The 15,925-nt window shown below is 36.5% G+C and overlaps 1 protein-coding gene across 1 annotated transcript in view; it reads left to right on the top strand.

Annotated features, from left to right (window-relative positions):
* KCNH5 (potassium voltage-gated channel subfamily H member 5) overlaps positions 1-15,925 on the top strand; it is a 584,985-nt gene that overhangs the window by 45,290 nt on the left and 523,770 nt on the right. Inside the window, exon 1 of the mRNA XM_001369347.3 lies at positions 1,094-1,577. Within this exon, the coding sequence (XP_001369384.1) occupies positions 1,505-1,577 (73 nt within the window). The 5' untranslated portion in view covers positions 1,094-1,504. Of the gene's footprint in view, positions 1,578-15,925 lie in introns of the transcript that reaches the window.

Raw genomic sequence — 15,925 nt, 5'->3', positions numbered from 1 at the left:
TGGCATATAGTGGGAGCTTAATAAATACTTGTTTCCTTGGTTTGTATGCTTGTAATGAAGAAATTACCACATCAGCTCCGCTGAATATCGCGTTCCTGCTATTCAGTCTAAATTGGTCCTGGAACAAGGATCAGCACTGCTTCTACCGCAGCCACTGCTGGCGGCTTCAAGGTGTAGGCACTGTCCAGGGAGACGCAGATATTCTGGAGATGTGACCATTCTTTATCCACAGGCTAATAGCAGTTAGGTCTCTCTCTCTCTGTCTCTCTCTGTCTCTCTCTGTCTCTCTCTGTCTCTCTGTCTCTGTCTCTCTCTCTCTCTCTCTGTCTCTGTCTCTCTGTCTCTCTGTCTCCTCTCTGTCTCTCTCTGTCTCTCTGTCTCTCTCGGTCTCTGTCTCTCTGTCTCTGTCTCTCTGTCTCTGTCTCTGTCTCTCTCTCTCTCTCTCTGTCTCTCTCTCTCTCTCTCTCTCTCTCTCTCTCTGTCTCTCTGTCTCTGTCTCTGTCTCTCTCTCTCTGTCTCTCTGTCTCTCTCTCTCTCTCTCTCTCTCTCTCTCTCTCTCTCTGTCTCTCTCTCTCTCTCTCTCTCTCTGTCTCTCTCTCTCTCTCTCTCTCTCTCTCTCTCTCTCTCTCTCTCTGCTCTCTCTCTCTCTCTCTCTCTCTCCTCTCTCTCTCTCTCTCTCTCTCTCTCTCTCTCTCTCTCTCTCTCTCTCTCTCTCTCTCTCTCTCTCTCTCTCTCCTCTCCCCCTTACCCATCCCCATTCTCTCAGCCTCTCCCCGTCCCAAGTCATGTTCCTTACTGGGCTGTGAGATCTTACTTCTCTTCTCCAGAGGAAACTGGAGCAAGCGATAACCACCACCAGAAGTTGGCACAGCTGGACAGTATGGATTCAGCTGCCTAAGAGAGTGGGGTGGGGTGGAGTGGGGGCGCGAGAGAAAAAAACAAGAACTGATGAACTCTAGCTTGTCTCAAGCAGGGAGAAATGGAAGGGCCATGATTTGAGTCCACTTCTTCCATTTCTCTCTTTCCCACCTCCTTTCTTGGCTCCCTGGCTTGAGGTTCCCGAGAGTTAGAGCAGATATGCTGAACCCTTGTCAAGGCAGCAACAGCAGTAGCAGCAGCAGCCGCTGTGGGACAGCGACAGCGGGGGCGGCGCAGGCGCACTGTGCCCGCCGGAGCCTGCAGTTCCAGAGCCGGGTGTGCTGCACCGCCACAGTCTGGGCAGCAGCAGCCAGGGGAGCGCTACTACCATGAACTGCCTGGTCCTCCTCCCCAGAGCTGCTCATCCGGGTCGGGCTCGAGATACAGTTAGGGGACCCGGTCGCCGCCGCGCCCCCTCCTCTTTCTCTTTTCTCTTTTCTCCTTACTCCTCCTCTTCTTCCTCCTCCTCCTCCTCTTCCTCCTTCTCCTCCTCCTCCTCCTCCTCCTCCTCCTCTTCTTCCTCCTCCTCCTCCTCTTCCTCCCCCTCCCCCGCCGCGGATCCTGGCCACTGCTCCCCAGACCCAGGATGCCGGGGGGCAAGAGAGGGCTGGTGGCACCGCAGAACACATTTTTGGAGAACATCGTCAGACGCTCTAGTGGTAAGGAGAGTTGCTCATCTCATAAACCCAGACCTGTGCCTGTGCGTGTTCACATCCCCATATGTATAACCTGCCCTCCCTTCAACTTCTCTTGGGAGTGGGGTGGGGGGTGGGGAGGATGCAAAGACCCCAGTGGACCGGCGAGATTTTCTGCTCTGTATGGGACCAGGGGAGGTGGAAGAAAGTTGCTTTAGGGCAATTCCTGTCCTCACTTCCCATCACTTACCCACCCCCACTTACACCTGTCAAAAGCTCCAGCAGAGAACTGGGAGGGATAGCTAGGCAAGTTGACAATTCAGTTGTACCTTAGTATCTATCTAAAGCTAAGTGATAAGTCTGGAGAATGGAATGCATGTTAGGTTTTATGACAGATACTTTGCTTGAAAAAATTTCCTCTGCTTATTTCAGGTAGGTCATAGGAACTGACCAAATTTTCAGAGCAAAAATTTCCGGAAAAAAAGGGTTTCTCTCGTGTCCTTAGTACCTAAAGTCGTAGCTCTTTAATGAAGTTTAGGGAACTAGAATGACTTTTAACCCCAGTGGGCATAGCTTAGATGGAACCTGTGATTATTGTAGGTATGCTAAGTTGAACTTTGAATGAGATAGTATGTGTAAAGAAAGAAAAAAAAATCTCTGTAGTTAAAAGAAGTCTTTTTTTTCCCAGAGAATATTTTGACATAAACTGGAGAAATGGGGAACTGAAGTAACAGCCACATTACTTTTTATTCCTTTGGAGAATGAATTCCTAGGATGTGGTGTTCAACTTTGCTATCGATTTCCTACATTTTCCTGTTTTTAGATTTCTTTTAAGAATGCTCTCAGATGATGCTGACATTTTCCCAAATAGTGCCAGATGATAATAGATTTTATTTGAAATTCCAAGACCTTCCAAACTTTGTGAGCCATGCCTAAAGACACTCTTAAAATCTTTGTGCTAATTTTCTTACCTTTACATGATTTCCAAAGCATAAGTGAGGAGTTCTGTATTTCTGAAAGTTTTTTCATCAGAGATCAGTTATTTCAAGCATATTTTGAATTTCCTTTAAGTGTCATTATAGAAAGGACCACCATGGACCTGGATGACATGAAGTAACTCAAACTCTCTCTAGAACACTTCTGCAATACTAGCCAATGCTATAATTAAACAGTTTCATCAGGACAGGACTCTTTGGTGGATTAAAAATTCTGAAACTTAGGTACTTTTGAATTCTATAATCATGAAGTAATTTACTGACTTCAGGAAAACTTGTTCTTTAATTCTCTCAGCATACAAGGAGTGCATATAGATAAAAATTGTACTCATCTTGATTCCAGAATATTATATTCCTGAATTACTACTTTGTATTTTGTCTTGAGCTGATAAATAAATAAAAAAAAAAAGGCTTGGAACCTGAAAGAAGAGGGACATAGATAGACAACTAATGACATCATTATTTACTGGTTTGTTTGAACGAAATAGGTAATATGAACACGGAAGTGACCTTGTAAAAAGTTTTTTGCATTTGTAGAACAATTTTAGGTACTTCAATGTGATTTCACAGTCATTATCTATTTAAATGGCATCACTTCAGAGAAATTCTTTGAGAGAAATACATAGTTATTTAATTTTGACAAATGCAATATTATTTTGCATTGATATTATAAATAACCACACAATGCTAGAAAATACTAATGCTAACACCAGCATGCACTGGAACTAGGCATTCAGTTCTGGAAGTCTCAGTTTAGCCATTTCTTTTTTGCTGTTAGAGTAATTGGTCACCATGCTGTTCAGCCCATTAGGGGATTTTTAGGTAAGACTTTAAAAATGGAAGCTCTATTTCCTCTGCTTAGTTAAGGAAGATGTGATCGGTGCTTTCCTGATTCAGGCTTATAATTCTAGTATCCTTTATTAAGATTTTTTTTTTGTTTCTACCTGAGAATTTGAAATAAATGTTTGATCTTCCCTAATATCTTCTGCTTTAATCAAACTTTAACATTAAGATGAACTCTAGACACTCTAAAATTTGTATTCATATGACATTTGTTGTGTCCAACTTATTGAAAGATTCCTCTTTTCTACTTTGCTCATCAATATTTCTTTGGGGGTATTTGCTCTCACTTTTGAGGAGGCATCAGGTGTCAAACTAACAATGAGTGCTCATCTAGTATTGTTAATGCATTGGTATAGTCCATAACCACCTTTTAATTTCACTTTCATCCTATACAAGCTTCTGTGTTTTCCAACTAATTTTGAGATAATTATACATAATATTCTTTAAGAAAAACTGGAATTCAGTAATCCAATAAAATTTTTCTATCTAGATGAAGATTTCTTCTGAAAGTAGAAGGTATGAAATTGAAAAATAGTATTAAATCATAGTATACCCTCATATAGCAGTGTCCCCCCAGTTGACAGCAGTTTCTAAATGATATATCAAGGGAATATGAGAATTAATTTTTAAAAAGTGGTATAATCTAGCCTGAGGAAAAATTCTCTTTTTTATCCTAGCGCACAGAATTGTTTGTTACGGAAATATAACAAGATTTCATCATCCACTGGTAGAATTTCAAGAGAATTGCAGGCCTTCCATGGTAAAAGAGTGAAAATTAGAGAATCAGAGAAGCTACTCTCTCAGAGAGAGAGAGAGAGAGAGAGAGAAAGAGAGAGAGAGAGAGAGAGAGAGTCTCTCTCCCAAGCCTTACTTACCTTCTGTCTAAGAATGAATACTGTACATTGGCTCTGTAGAGTAATAAGGTCCAGGCAATGAGAGTTAAGGGACTTACCCTGAGTTACAAAGCTATGAAGTGTCTGAGGCCATATTTGAATCCAAGACCTCTTGTCTCTAGGCCTGGCTCTCAATGGACTCTGCCTCCTAAGCTGCCCCCAGAAGGTACTCTCAATCATTTTCAAAAGTGGAGAAAGAGGCTTACTCTCTATACATGTGCTTCCTCTATTTACTACTTGGTTCCTTCTTATGTCTATCTAAAATATATTAAAATGACTAAAAATGATGGAAAAGAAAGAGAAATGAGACTGAGATACATGTATGGAATGTTAGAGCTGAGATTCTTTGAGGCTCTCCCTGATTTAAAAACTGGAGGTTATTGTTAAAATATTCAGTCTATATTTTCCCCATTCCCCACTCAAGAACTCCAGCTCAGAGCTCTATATTATTTCAGATTTGAGAGTAGCTATTGCTTATGTGTTGTGCTCATTTATTCTTGATTTCTTATTCTCCTTTGAATATAGGCAATTCTTTAAAGATTAAAAGTTGTTAGTGGTCATTTTTTCATTCAGCTAGATCAGACTGAAAGTCCAAGATGGAATAAAGGATATTGGATGGATGGAAAGGCAGAATTTTCCACTAAATCTCAGAATACTAGAACTATATTTTAGGACAAATACAAGGAGGAACAATATGTAACACAGTGGGTAAGAAAACATATGGGACTTTTCTTCCTAGGAGTTGGTTTAGGCCAACATACGAAGAAGTTCAGAAAAGGTTTAGCTACATGAGCTAATGAAAGAATAATGAGAAGTGTGGCAGGGAAGTTAGAGGGGTTCAAAGTGTCCCTTGCCTTTGGGAAAATATTATAGAAGGTAGTTACCATATTCTTTCACAAAATGTTCCTTGGTACCATTGACAGAAACTAAAAATTACTGACTGGTTGGATCATTGGCTTAAACTCAGTATGGCACTTTTTTGGGGTGTCTAAATCCAAGATGCTTGTAAAATCTCTTTGTTATTTCAAATTGTCCTCACTAGTTCTGTATACAGTTGAGAAAATTAAACAGAAATCTGTATTTACTTTGGCACTTTAGGATGGACTTCTGCAATAAAAAACATTTCACTTTGTGTAATGAGTTTGACAATAAGTTATTAAAAATTCTTGATTTGGAGGCAGAAATGATTGGTTTAGGCAATAAAAAATCACATAGTTATTAAAAGTTTGTAAAAATTATCACTTCTTTTATCTCTTTTAATGATTAGTCAGTGAACCTTAATATTAGAAAATTAAAAATGTTAATTGTTGGTAAAAATCAAGAACAAGTTTTCTTCTTAAGATGGTCAAGAATTTTGGAAAGAATGACACAGTCAGAAAAGATATAGGAGTTAATTTTTCATGCTGCTTTTACCTTTGAAGCAGAGTATATATTTACTAGCATTAGGGATATACAGAGTATTTTTTAGGGCTTTCAACATCCAGCCTTGCTTTACCATAGTAACTTAGATTAAGTTAATTAAGTGTTTTCTTGTATACTTCTCCCTCCCCTCTAAAAAAATGTCAAAAATATACACCTGGAGGAGAAGGGGTGTGTGAAGGAAAAATCATAATAAATTTTAGGAAAATCATTGGCAACTTGTTTTAGAGAAATAGTGAAAATGAAATGTATGTGCCTGAGTTTAATATGATTGAATATTTTCTTTGGCACAAATGAGATTTTCTTAAAATGTAAGCAACTAGAGAAGAAAGATTGGTGAAAATACATAGGCAGATGTAATTCTTGGATTATTCATCAAGGTATTTCACGTATACTTACTTTTAGAATTCAACTATCCTCATAATTGGAATTGAACTGACCTACTCACTAGATTTTATTTATAAATCAGTAAGAGATTGACTCTTGGTTCAGAGACTGCACTGCATTATATAATGACTGCAGTACATTGCTGAGCAGAGAGCTCTTTATCCCAGGACATCCCCTTCTTCCCTAGAAATCTTCCTTCCTTTTTTTTTGTCTTTTGTATAATATCAGAAGTAGAATCTGGAAGAAATACATATATTAGCTTTTCTGGAATTTTATCCTATGGGGAAGGATGCATAAAAAATAGCCAGATATTTGTAGAAGAAAATAGCCATTTTTTGGTTAACTTTTGACTAAGTAGATTCGCACAGAGGAATGTTTAATTTGTCTTTAATTGCTAATAGCACCTTTATGTTTATGTAGAGATATTTTGCTTTCCAATTCTCAGAAAGAATATTATAGGGTATTATAGTTAACAGTTGCCACAAGAGGTCACTCTAAGTTTTGTCAGAGGTGAAGTGAGTTGCTAACATTTTTCTGGGGATTGAGAGTGGGGGAAGCGTGAAACCTGTTAAATAAAATTATAGGCTGTTGGAAGCAATATACGGTTTGCTATTGCTATTGTAAAAGAGCCCTAATAGAAGAACCATGGAAGAAAGTGAAATGAAATAGAAAGATATTGAAATCTTGCTGTTGAATTAGCATTTAGTAAGTGAAAAAAAAAAAACATCAAACCAGACTTTATACCCTAATTCTATACAAGAAATTTTATGATTTCACATGTTTTGTATGAGTATTATTTTACATAGTTCATATTTATTTTGACAGAGGCATTATATTTTTGATTTGCATAATACTTTTTTGATATAGTGACTAATTTATATGAATGATGATAATTTAGAAAATAAATGCTAAATAAACCATGCAGTGGCTTTTGAAGGTTGAAAGTATATTATCAGTTGTTAAAATAATTTTGTTCTTTCATCAGATACTTTGATGTAATTCAATAAAAACTATAATTACATTGGCATTTCACATTTATGGTTCTGTGAGCATTACTATCTATATTTGTGCTTCCTCTTCTCACCACTTCTTATATCCATTTAAAAACACAAGAATAAAAAAATAATGAAAAATAGAGAAACGAGATTGAGATGGACATATAGAATGTTAGAATTGCGGTTTCCTGGGTCTTTCTCTGCTGTAAAAACTGGAGGTATTGTTAAAGTATTCAATATATGTCTAATGAATATAGAAGTACTGAATCTCTATTAGAATATCTAATCATTTTTGTTGAAATAACACATTTAAAAACAACAAACTAAAATAAATTAAATAAGCTTATTAAGTTCTGAAAAGAAAAACGAGATAGGATCACATCCTTTCCTAGAACCTTTGCCACAAATTAATGATATCTGACCCTGTTTTGTTTGTTTGTTTCTTCAGCAGTTCAGGGAAATGTGATGGTCTTAGCACAATTTAAGGGAAAGACTATTGACTCTGGGATCAAAGGACTTGGATTCAAATATTGAATCTGTCACTTTTTATGTGACTTTGAATAACAATCCTCAGCTGATAAAAATGAAGAGACGGATTGATGTTCTCTAAGGTCTTTTCCAGCTCTAAATTTTTGATTGTTAGTTATCTCAAGGGTAGCCATTATGTTCTAAAAGCAAAGTTAATTTTAAATCACTTTAAATAAAAAATTCAAACCATTTCTGTTGATGAAGATTGTTATATAAATAAAAAATCTAATAAATGTAGAAGTGACACACAATACAGACAAACTGGGAATTTTGATTTTAAATGGTGGAGTCAATGATAATAATGTTTACATTTTTCAAGTCAAAAGCTGCCCATTACATCATATTTTATGATTATCTATTAGTAAATAACTATTGTAGTTTTAGAGTCATTAAGACAAGGATCTGTTCTGCCTTTGACCTGTACAAAGTGTATGACCATGGATGGGCAAAACCTTTCATCTCTCAGTGTCCCAGGCCACTTTGGAATATAGTAATCTTGATAAAGTTGTTAATCTGCATCAGTGAACCAGTTTGTATACCACAATTTAAGTACAATGAAGAATCACAAGCCCAGGAAATGTGCGGAGAGGGGAGAATAATCAGAAAAAATCATCTGATATTTACTTATTAACTAAGAATTAAAATGTTCTTCTTGCCTATTAAAAATAACTATAAGGTTCCCATACTTAAACATTATCATTTTAAGCAATGCAGAAAATAATATTGGAAAGTTTGAGTCTTCAAAGACTCATAACACCAGATGAGTAGCTTCAATCACTTTAAGTCATATTACATTTTTATTGACATTATAAAATGGATGCAATGATTACTTATGTTTAAATTTTAAACTATGAGGAAAAAATAGTACAAATTTTGGATATTAATTTTATTTCTGATACTAAAAATAAACTATAGTTGACAAAAGACTTCTTTAGCTCAAACTGACATTTATAAAGCAAGAAAGTTATATAATAAGAAGGCTATTGTCCCATTGCATTGAAATAGACTTTCTCTTCCATTTTTGGGTCTGGTCTCCTGTTTCTTAGAGACACATGTGGCTTTATTTGTCAACATATGAGAGGTTAATTCAAAAGTCTGAATATCTGTTGTGTGGATGCAATTTAGGTACTAGAAGTAAGAAAACAAATTAGAAAGTAAAGGAGATAGTGAAAATTGATATATGTTTTCTTTCTTTCTTTCTTTCTTTCTTTCTTTCTTTCTTTCTTTCTTTCTTTCTTTCTTTCTTTCTTTCTTTCTTTCTTTCTTTCTTTCTTTCTTTCTTTCTTTCTTTCTTTCTTTCTTTCTTTCTTTCTTTCTTTCTTTCCTTTCTTCTTTTCTTCTTCTTTCTTCTTCCTTTCTTCTTCTTCCTTCCTTCCTTCCTTCCTTCCTTCCTTCCTTCCTTCCTTCCTTCCTTCCTTCCTTCCTTCCCTTCCTTCCTTCCTCCTCCTTCCTTCCTTCCTTCCTTCCTTCCTTCCTTCCTTCCTTCCTTCCTTCCTTCTCTTACCTTCCATCTTAGAATCAGTACTGTGTATTGGTTCCAAGAGAAGAGCAGTAAAGGCTAGGCAATGGGGGTTAAGTGACTTGCCTGGAGTCACACAGCTAGGAAGTGTCTGAGACCAAATTTGAACCTAGGACCTCTCATCCCTAGACCTAGCTCTCCATTCACTGAACTATCCAGCTGCCCCAATACATACTCTTTCTTATTTGAGGCAGTGTATACGTATTTTGCCACAAATTAGTTATAGCTAGCCCTGTTATTTTTTTTATCTTTGCATTATGCAGAACAATACATTACCTTTTAAATTGCTCATGCCAGAATGGATTGTTTCTAAGACAATGTAGCTTAGATCTCTCATGGCAGAAATAAATTTATTATACAGTTTAAAACACATAGTTGATCTTTCAACAAATATTTATTTATTCATTTTTATTATGGGTTGGACACTGTGGATACTAAGAAAGGTAAACATATATAGTCTTTGCCCTCCAGGAGCTCACTTCTTAGTGAAAGTGACAGCATACAAATAATTAGGCTACAACAAGATATAGATAACATAAGTGGGAGATAATTTGGGAATGCATTAGAATTGGGAGTTGAAGAAGGAAGGATGAAGAAAAGCTTCTTACAGATGATCACAATCAGGAAATACTCTAGGTAGGCAAAGTCAAAGAAAACATGTGAAAACTCAGTAATATATTTTAAGAAGGCATGATAGATCATCTTGTCTCTTATCTTTCCATCAGATGACTGGTAACAGATATTTTTTACCTTTGTGATCTTTTTATGTTTAAAAGATGTGCATGTATGTGTGTAATATTTATATAAGATCCTTTTGAAGTATGCTTTGGATAGAGAAAGACATATAAGAAAATACTTTAGTAATGCTTAAGAACATAGCATAGTAGTTATACGTTTGGGTTGAAATCAATAGATGCCTTTTAAAATTACAAAAATAAATGAGTGCACTTGGTTTTATTCAGAATAAAATTTAGTACCATAATAGAATTCATATTACCAGAAAGAGACATAATTTATCTTTTAAGAATAAATTAGTGATAAATAACTAGGTCATGTTTTGCCATGAAAAGAGGTTTATAGTCTATTTATATGACTAAAAGGAGGATGAAAAATGTATTCTTGTCACTGTGGAGAACCTAGGGACATTTCACTGTCATAAACTTCAGTTATAATATGTGAACAATTTTCTTTGTGATTGAAGGACCCAACTAGTTTTTTGCACAGATGTAAACCTTACCTGATTACATATGTTCCATCTTGGGAAAAATAAACCTTGGTTGGTTTTTGCTTCTTTTGTATATTCACTGTTAAAAAAAAGAGGGATTCCTGTATATAGGTCACACAAATAAAGTCACAGAATTATGTTAAAATAAAAAACAAATTGACTATGGCTCCCACTTTAACCACTACTAAATATTTATCCCTTTTGTTTTCAAACTCCTCATTCATTCAAGTCAAGTCAAGTCAATAAACATTTATTACTAAGTGGTTACTATGCACCAGCAACATACTAAATGCTGGCAATGCAAAGAAAGGCAAAAATATCTTTGGTCCTCAGAAAGCTCACTTCTAAAGGGGGGAGATAATATGCAAACAGCTATGTACATTCTAGATCCACATGGGGATAAATTGGAGATCATTTCAGAGGGAAGGCACTAGCAATAGCAAGATGGGAGTGGTAAACAGGAGAGCAGGAAAGGCCAATTGTAGAGGGTAGAGAATTTAAGCTGAATCTCGAAGTCAGCACTTATTTTCTGTCACTTCTTCCTTTTATTCTGGCAGTCAATAAATGCTAATGTGAGTTGAATTTTCAATAAGAGACATAATTTTCAGGATTTAAGGATGTGATAGTTTCATTGTATTTTACACTGGTCTGGTAACATCTGGAGTTTTGTACTAAGGTTGAGCTGTCACTTTTTAGAAATGGATATTGGTAAGCTGAAGAAATAGGGCTGATAGAGCTAGGGCAGAAGATAGAGCATCAGAATTGAACTCAGGAGGACTCATCTTCCTGAGTTCAAATACAGTCTTAAACATTAGCTGTGTAACTCTGGATAAGTTACTTAAATCCTCTTTGCCTCAGTTTCATCATCAGTAAAATATGAGCTGGAGAAGGAATTGGCAAACCCCTTCATTATCTTTGCCAAGAAAATCCCAAATGGGGTCATGAAGAGTTGGACACAATTGAAATGACTGAACAACAATTCTTTATTTTACATATGAGGAAAATGAGGCCCAGAGAAATAAAGTGATTATAAAAAGTAGGCAGCAATAGAGCTGGGATTTGTGCCATGGTTGTTTGCTTCTAAAAGCCAGCACCAATTCATTTTGTAGCTTCCATGTAATTTCACTTTTTAACTTTAATTCCTACTTCCCTGACTGTTATTTCTCCATTCTTTTTTTCTAGTTTCTTTTCCTTTTGTCCAGCATTCAGCTTATTTCTCTAAGATTTGAGTCCTAAGGTCCATGTTCTTTTCTCTCTATAATCACTTCTTGTGTGGGGCTGTCTGTTCTAATGTATTCAATTGTATAATCTCTATGTATATGAATCCAACTCCCCATCTCCTCTTCCAGTCCCTCATCTAAGCTTTACCCTCACATTTAGAACTCACTTCATGACAGTGTCACATATTTTCTGTTATTACCTTGTACTCAACAAGTTTCAAGTTTAGTATATAATCTTAGTTATTAAATTACGTGCAAGGCTAAAAGGTAGCATCATGTGGTGGAGAGGCTTCTGGCTTTGGAGTCCAGAAGATCTGAGTTCGGGTCCCATTTCCAGCACACAAAGGCAATGTAACCATTGGCAAGAATTTCTCCGTTCCCAAGACTCTTAAGTTGTAGAATAAATGTTGCTCTGTAATAGCAGAAGGATCTCTTCACTGGAAGGTTTCCTATCTCAACAAAATCACAGCTCTGCAAACAAATGAGTGAATAAATAAATAAATGGACGAATGAGTAAACAAACAAACAAATGTTATACATTAGATATGCTAGGAAGATAAAAAAAAAGATTACTCTCCCCAGAAGCTTAGGAAGGCCTTAAAACAAATAACTAATTGCAGGGAAAGTAGGATAAGTGAAAAGGGAGAGATCTGGGTAAAATGTTATGTGGAATTTGGTGAGAGAGTCTTTTTAGCTTCTTGGTGGGGGTAGGGGATGAGGAAAGGCATCATGGAGTAAGTAGTACCTGAACTGAAATTTGAATAAAGTCAAAGGGTAAAGGGGGGGGGGAATGAGTTTGGGAGTGAATCGATTTTGGGAACTTAGATTGGGGCATTCTCACTATCTTAGAATAGCTCAAAGGTGATGGAGTAGGTTTGTTTGTAGTGGTTCTATGAGAGGAGAATTATGAACAATGAGAAAGGTTCCTTGGAAAGATAGAGGATCAACAACCATTTTGGAGAGCAATCTGGAATCATACCCAAAGAGTTCTAAACCTGTGTATACAGGGATCAATATAAAGAAGAGTTTATTAGGATCAAATGAGGTAAGGTCTATTTTGCAATTGCAAAGCACTGCATCTCTGAACAATTATTAGTGGTAATTGTAAGTTTAGCTTCCAGCAGAGGAACAGATAACCTTATTATAGTATCACTGGAAGTGTTCAAGTAAGGAAATGCCTGGAATTCATACTTGAGAGTAAATACTTTGTTTCCTTCTAAGGTTGGTCCTGAGGTTCCTGCATTATATATATGATTTTTTGCTCTTCTGTCATAACAGTAATGCTCACTTTGACTTTTTTGTCTACACTTTTTTACTTGATTTCACATTAATCCTGAGAAAAGTGCAAGACGGGTATTATTAACATCATTTAATAGATGAAGTCCTATTTTACAGATGAGTAGACAGAGGCTAAGAAAGATAAAAGTAACTGTCTAGATTCTTAACAAGTGACTGAAAAATCATACAGTAAGTAAAAGCTCTAACAGGGACCAGAATCCAGACATCATGGGTCCCTTTCAAAATGGAAGAGCTATTTGGCTATCAGCTAGAGGGAAAGACTTTAATCTTACTTGAATTTGGTAAAAGAATGCTTTCTGTATGTCACAAAAAATCAACAGTTATTGACCCTTAGTGGAGCAGCTACACACAAACATTTATTAAGTCCTTACTATTCCAGGCACTGTGCTAAGTGCTGGAGGTATAAAAAAAGGAAAAATATGGTTCCTGTCATTAATAAGTTAATATCATAATAAGGGAAAGGAATTGCAAAAAAACTGTGCCCATGAATATATACACACATCTATATGTATGTGTTTGTACATATATCCATACATATATGTGTAAACTTATATATGGGTTATATATTTTATTATATGCATTATATTACATATAATTATGCATATAGTTATAACATATAATAAATATGTACATATATAATATAATATATAATGTACCATTACATATTATAAAGGAAAGGTAGAAATAGAGGGAAGGTACTAGTTTAGACATGATGGGGAAGGGGTATAGAAGGGCTCCCATAGTAATAGGATTTGAAAAGAGGGAAACTAGAAGTTAGAGGGGAGGAGAAACAGCCTTACAGGAATGGAGTAAAGCCATCACAAATAGATTGAGTCATGAGATAAAATGTCTTATGTTAAAAGCAGCAAATAGGTCTGTAGAGCTATAGTGTAGAGTTTGTAGAGGGGAAGAAAGCAAAAGAAGACTGAAAAGTTTAGAAGGATCCAGGCTATGAAGAGCTTTAACAGCCAAACAGGATTTTAGGTTTGATCCTAGAGAAACTAGAAATTGTTGAGTAAGGAGTTCATACCGTCAGCCCTGCTCTTCAGGAAAACCACTTTGGCAGACAAGTGGAGGATAGCTTGAAGGAGGCAGACTTGAGGGAGTAAACCAACCAGCAGGCTCTTGCAATAGTCCTGGTGTGGGGTGAGGAAGACCCGTACCACCAGGGTGGTTGCAGGGTCAGGAGAGAGGGGGCACCTATAAGAGAGATGTTGTGAAGGTAGAAATAACAGGACTTAATTAACCATTAATTGAGTTTAGAAGGTAATAGTGAGGAATTGAGGATGACGTGTAGGTGGCAAGCCTACATGACTGAGAGATTGGCGATGTCTCAAAAGGAATGGCAAAATTGGGAATGCTGGAGAATTTTTTTGGGGGGGCATTTGATGAATTCTTTTTTTGTATATGTGATTGAGGTCCCCATAGGACATCCTTTTAAGATGTCCAAAAGGAAGTCAGTGAATCTGGGTCAGAACTCAGTAAAGATTAGGGCTGCATGTATACATATGATAATCATCTTTAAGGTATATGAGAGGGGGACCCATGGGAGCTGATGAGATCACCAAGTGTGCCTTGCCTTCTCCAAACCCAAATTCCATAACCCCTTCTTTGAAATAATTGCCACTCAACAGACCATTCCTAGCTTGCATGCTTGAAGCTCTCCATTGGGAAGTCACTACTCCATGAGTGTGAAGATTGGATTTAGCTATTTCCTGATTGTAACAATGAAGGTACTTAGCTCTTTCTTTATTGTGAAGATTAAATTGTAATATCCTGATTGTAACAATGAAGGTAGGTAGCTCTTCCTTTATTGGGAAGATTGAATTGTAATCCACAATCTATTTTTAGATTTTAATCCCCAAAAGGTGTTAACCCAGTATTTGAAGTAGATCTACCCATTTTAACTACAAAAAAGGTGTTAACTAACTACAAAAGGTGAACTAACAAAAAAGGTATTAAGTAACCAAAAAAGGTATAATCTAGCCAAAGAAGGTGTGAACTAAAAAGTGGGCAGTCCTGGAGGGGAGTGTCTGCTGTGATTGGTAGATGTGAAATTTAGGGGAGGTGACACAAGAGAAAAAGATCTTTAAAAAGAGGATCAGAGACCAAAAGAAGGGATATTAGATTCCATTCGATTCAAGTTAGATTGAAGAACTCTCACTCAGAGGAGAGACTGGAAGACAAGGCACTCAGACTTGGCAGTGATGACACTTGGTTGTGGAACTAGGCCCCTGGAGGAGCTTGTGCAGGAGACCTCTTTCTTTTTAGACTGTCACTGTTGGTGAGTGAAAGGCTGATTTAGTAACCCTGTCTTTCTCAGAGGTATAAACCTCCAAGAAAAGCCCAGTGTCTTGAGAAGTTCTTCCGTGATTAGAGCCTTAGAATTTCTACCTGGCTTAGAGGAAGCCGGAGTTGTCTCTCTCTCTCTCTCTCTCTCTCTCTCTCTCTCTCTCTCTCTCTCTCTCTCTCTCTCTCTCTCTCTCATTCCTTAATATCTTCCCTCTATTGTAAATAAACTACCATAAATTCCATTTACTTTAGTAATTCATTTTGGGATTTAGAAATTAAATCCCTGGCAAACACCAATTTAAATATTCAAGTCCAATCACACAATTAAATTTAATATGAGACAGCCCATTCCACATTTGGATAGCTTTGTGGAAGTTTTTTTTTTTTTTGGTTATTGTTGTTCAGTCCCAATTCCATCTCTTTATAACTTCTACTCATTGCATATAGTTATACAGCCTGAGGCCTTCTTAAACTAGATGAAAATGTAAGTAGGGTGTACTTAACAAAACAAATAATAGTATAATAAAACATAGATTATATTAATGTATGATTTTCCAAATCAATAGGTAATCTGCTGGGATACTTAGGTATGATTTGGTGGTCTCTATTTCGGTTTGACTTTTGATACTTCAGGTCTAGAATATTGAATAGTCAAAATGATTTGTTACAGGAGGGACTTGAACTCATTTCTCTGGCCTCAAGGCCAGTTCTCTATTTATTATACTATTTTAGGGATGAAAAAAGGTCCATTGCAAGT

This window comes from Monodelphis domestica, chromosome 1 (genome assembly GCF_027887165.1).
Source record: "Monodelphis domestica isolate mMonDom1 chromosome 1, mMonDom1.pri, whole genome shotgun sequence".
Lineage (NCBI taxonomy): Eukaryota > Metazoa > Chordata > Mammalia > Didelphimorphia > Didelphidae > Monodelphis > Monodelphis domestica.
The sequence above is the reverse complement of the archived record's forward strand: the minus strand, read 5'-3'. Positions and strand labels throughout refer to the sequence as shown.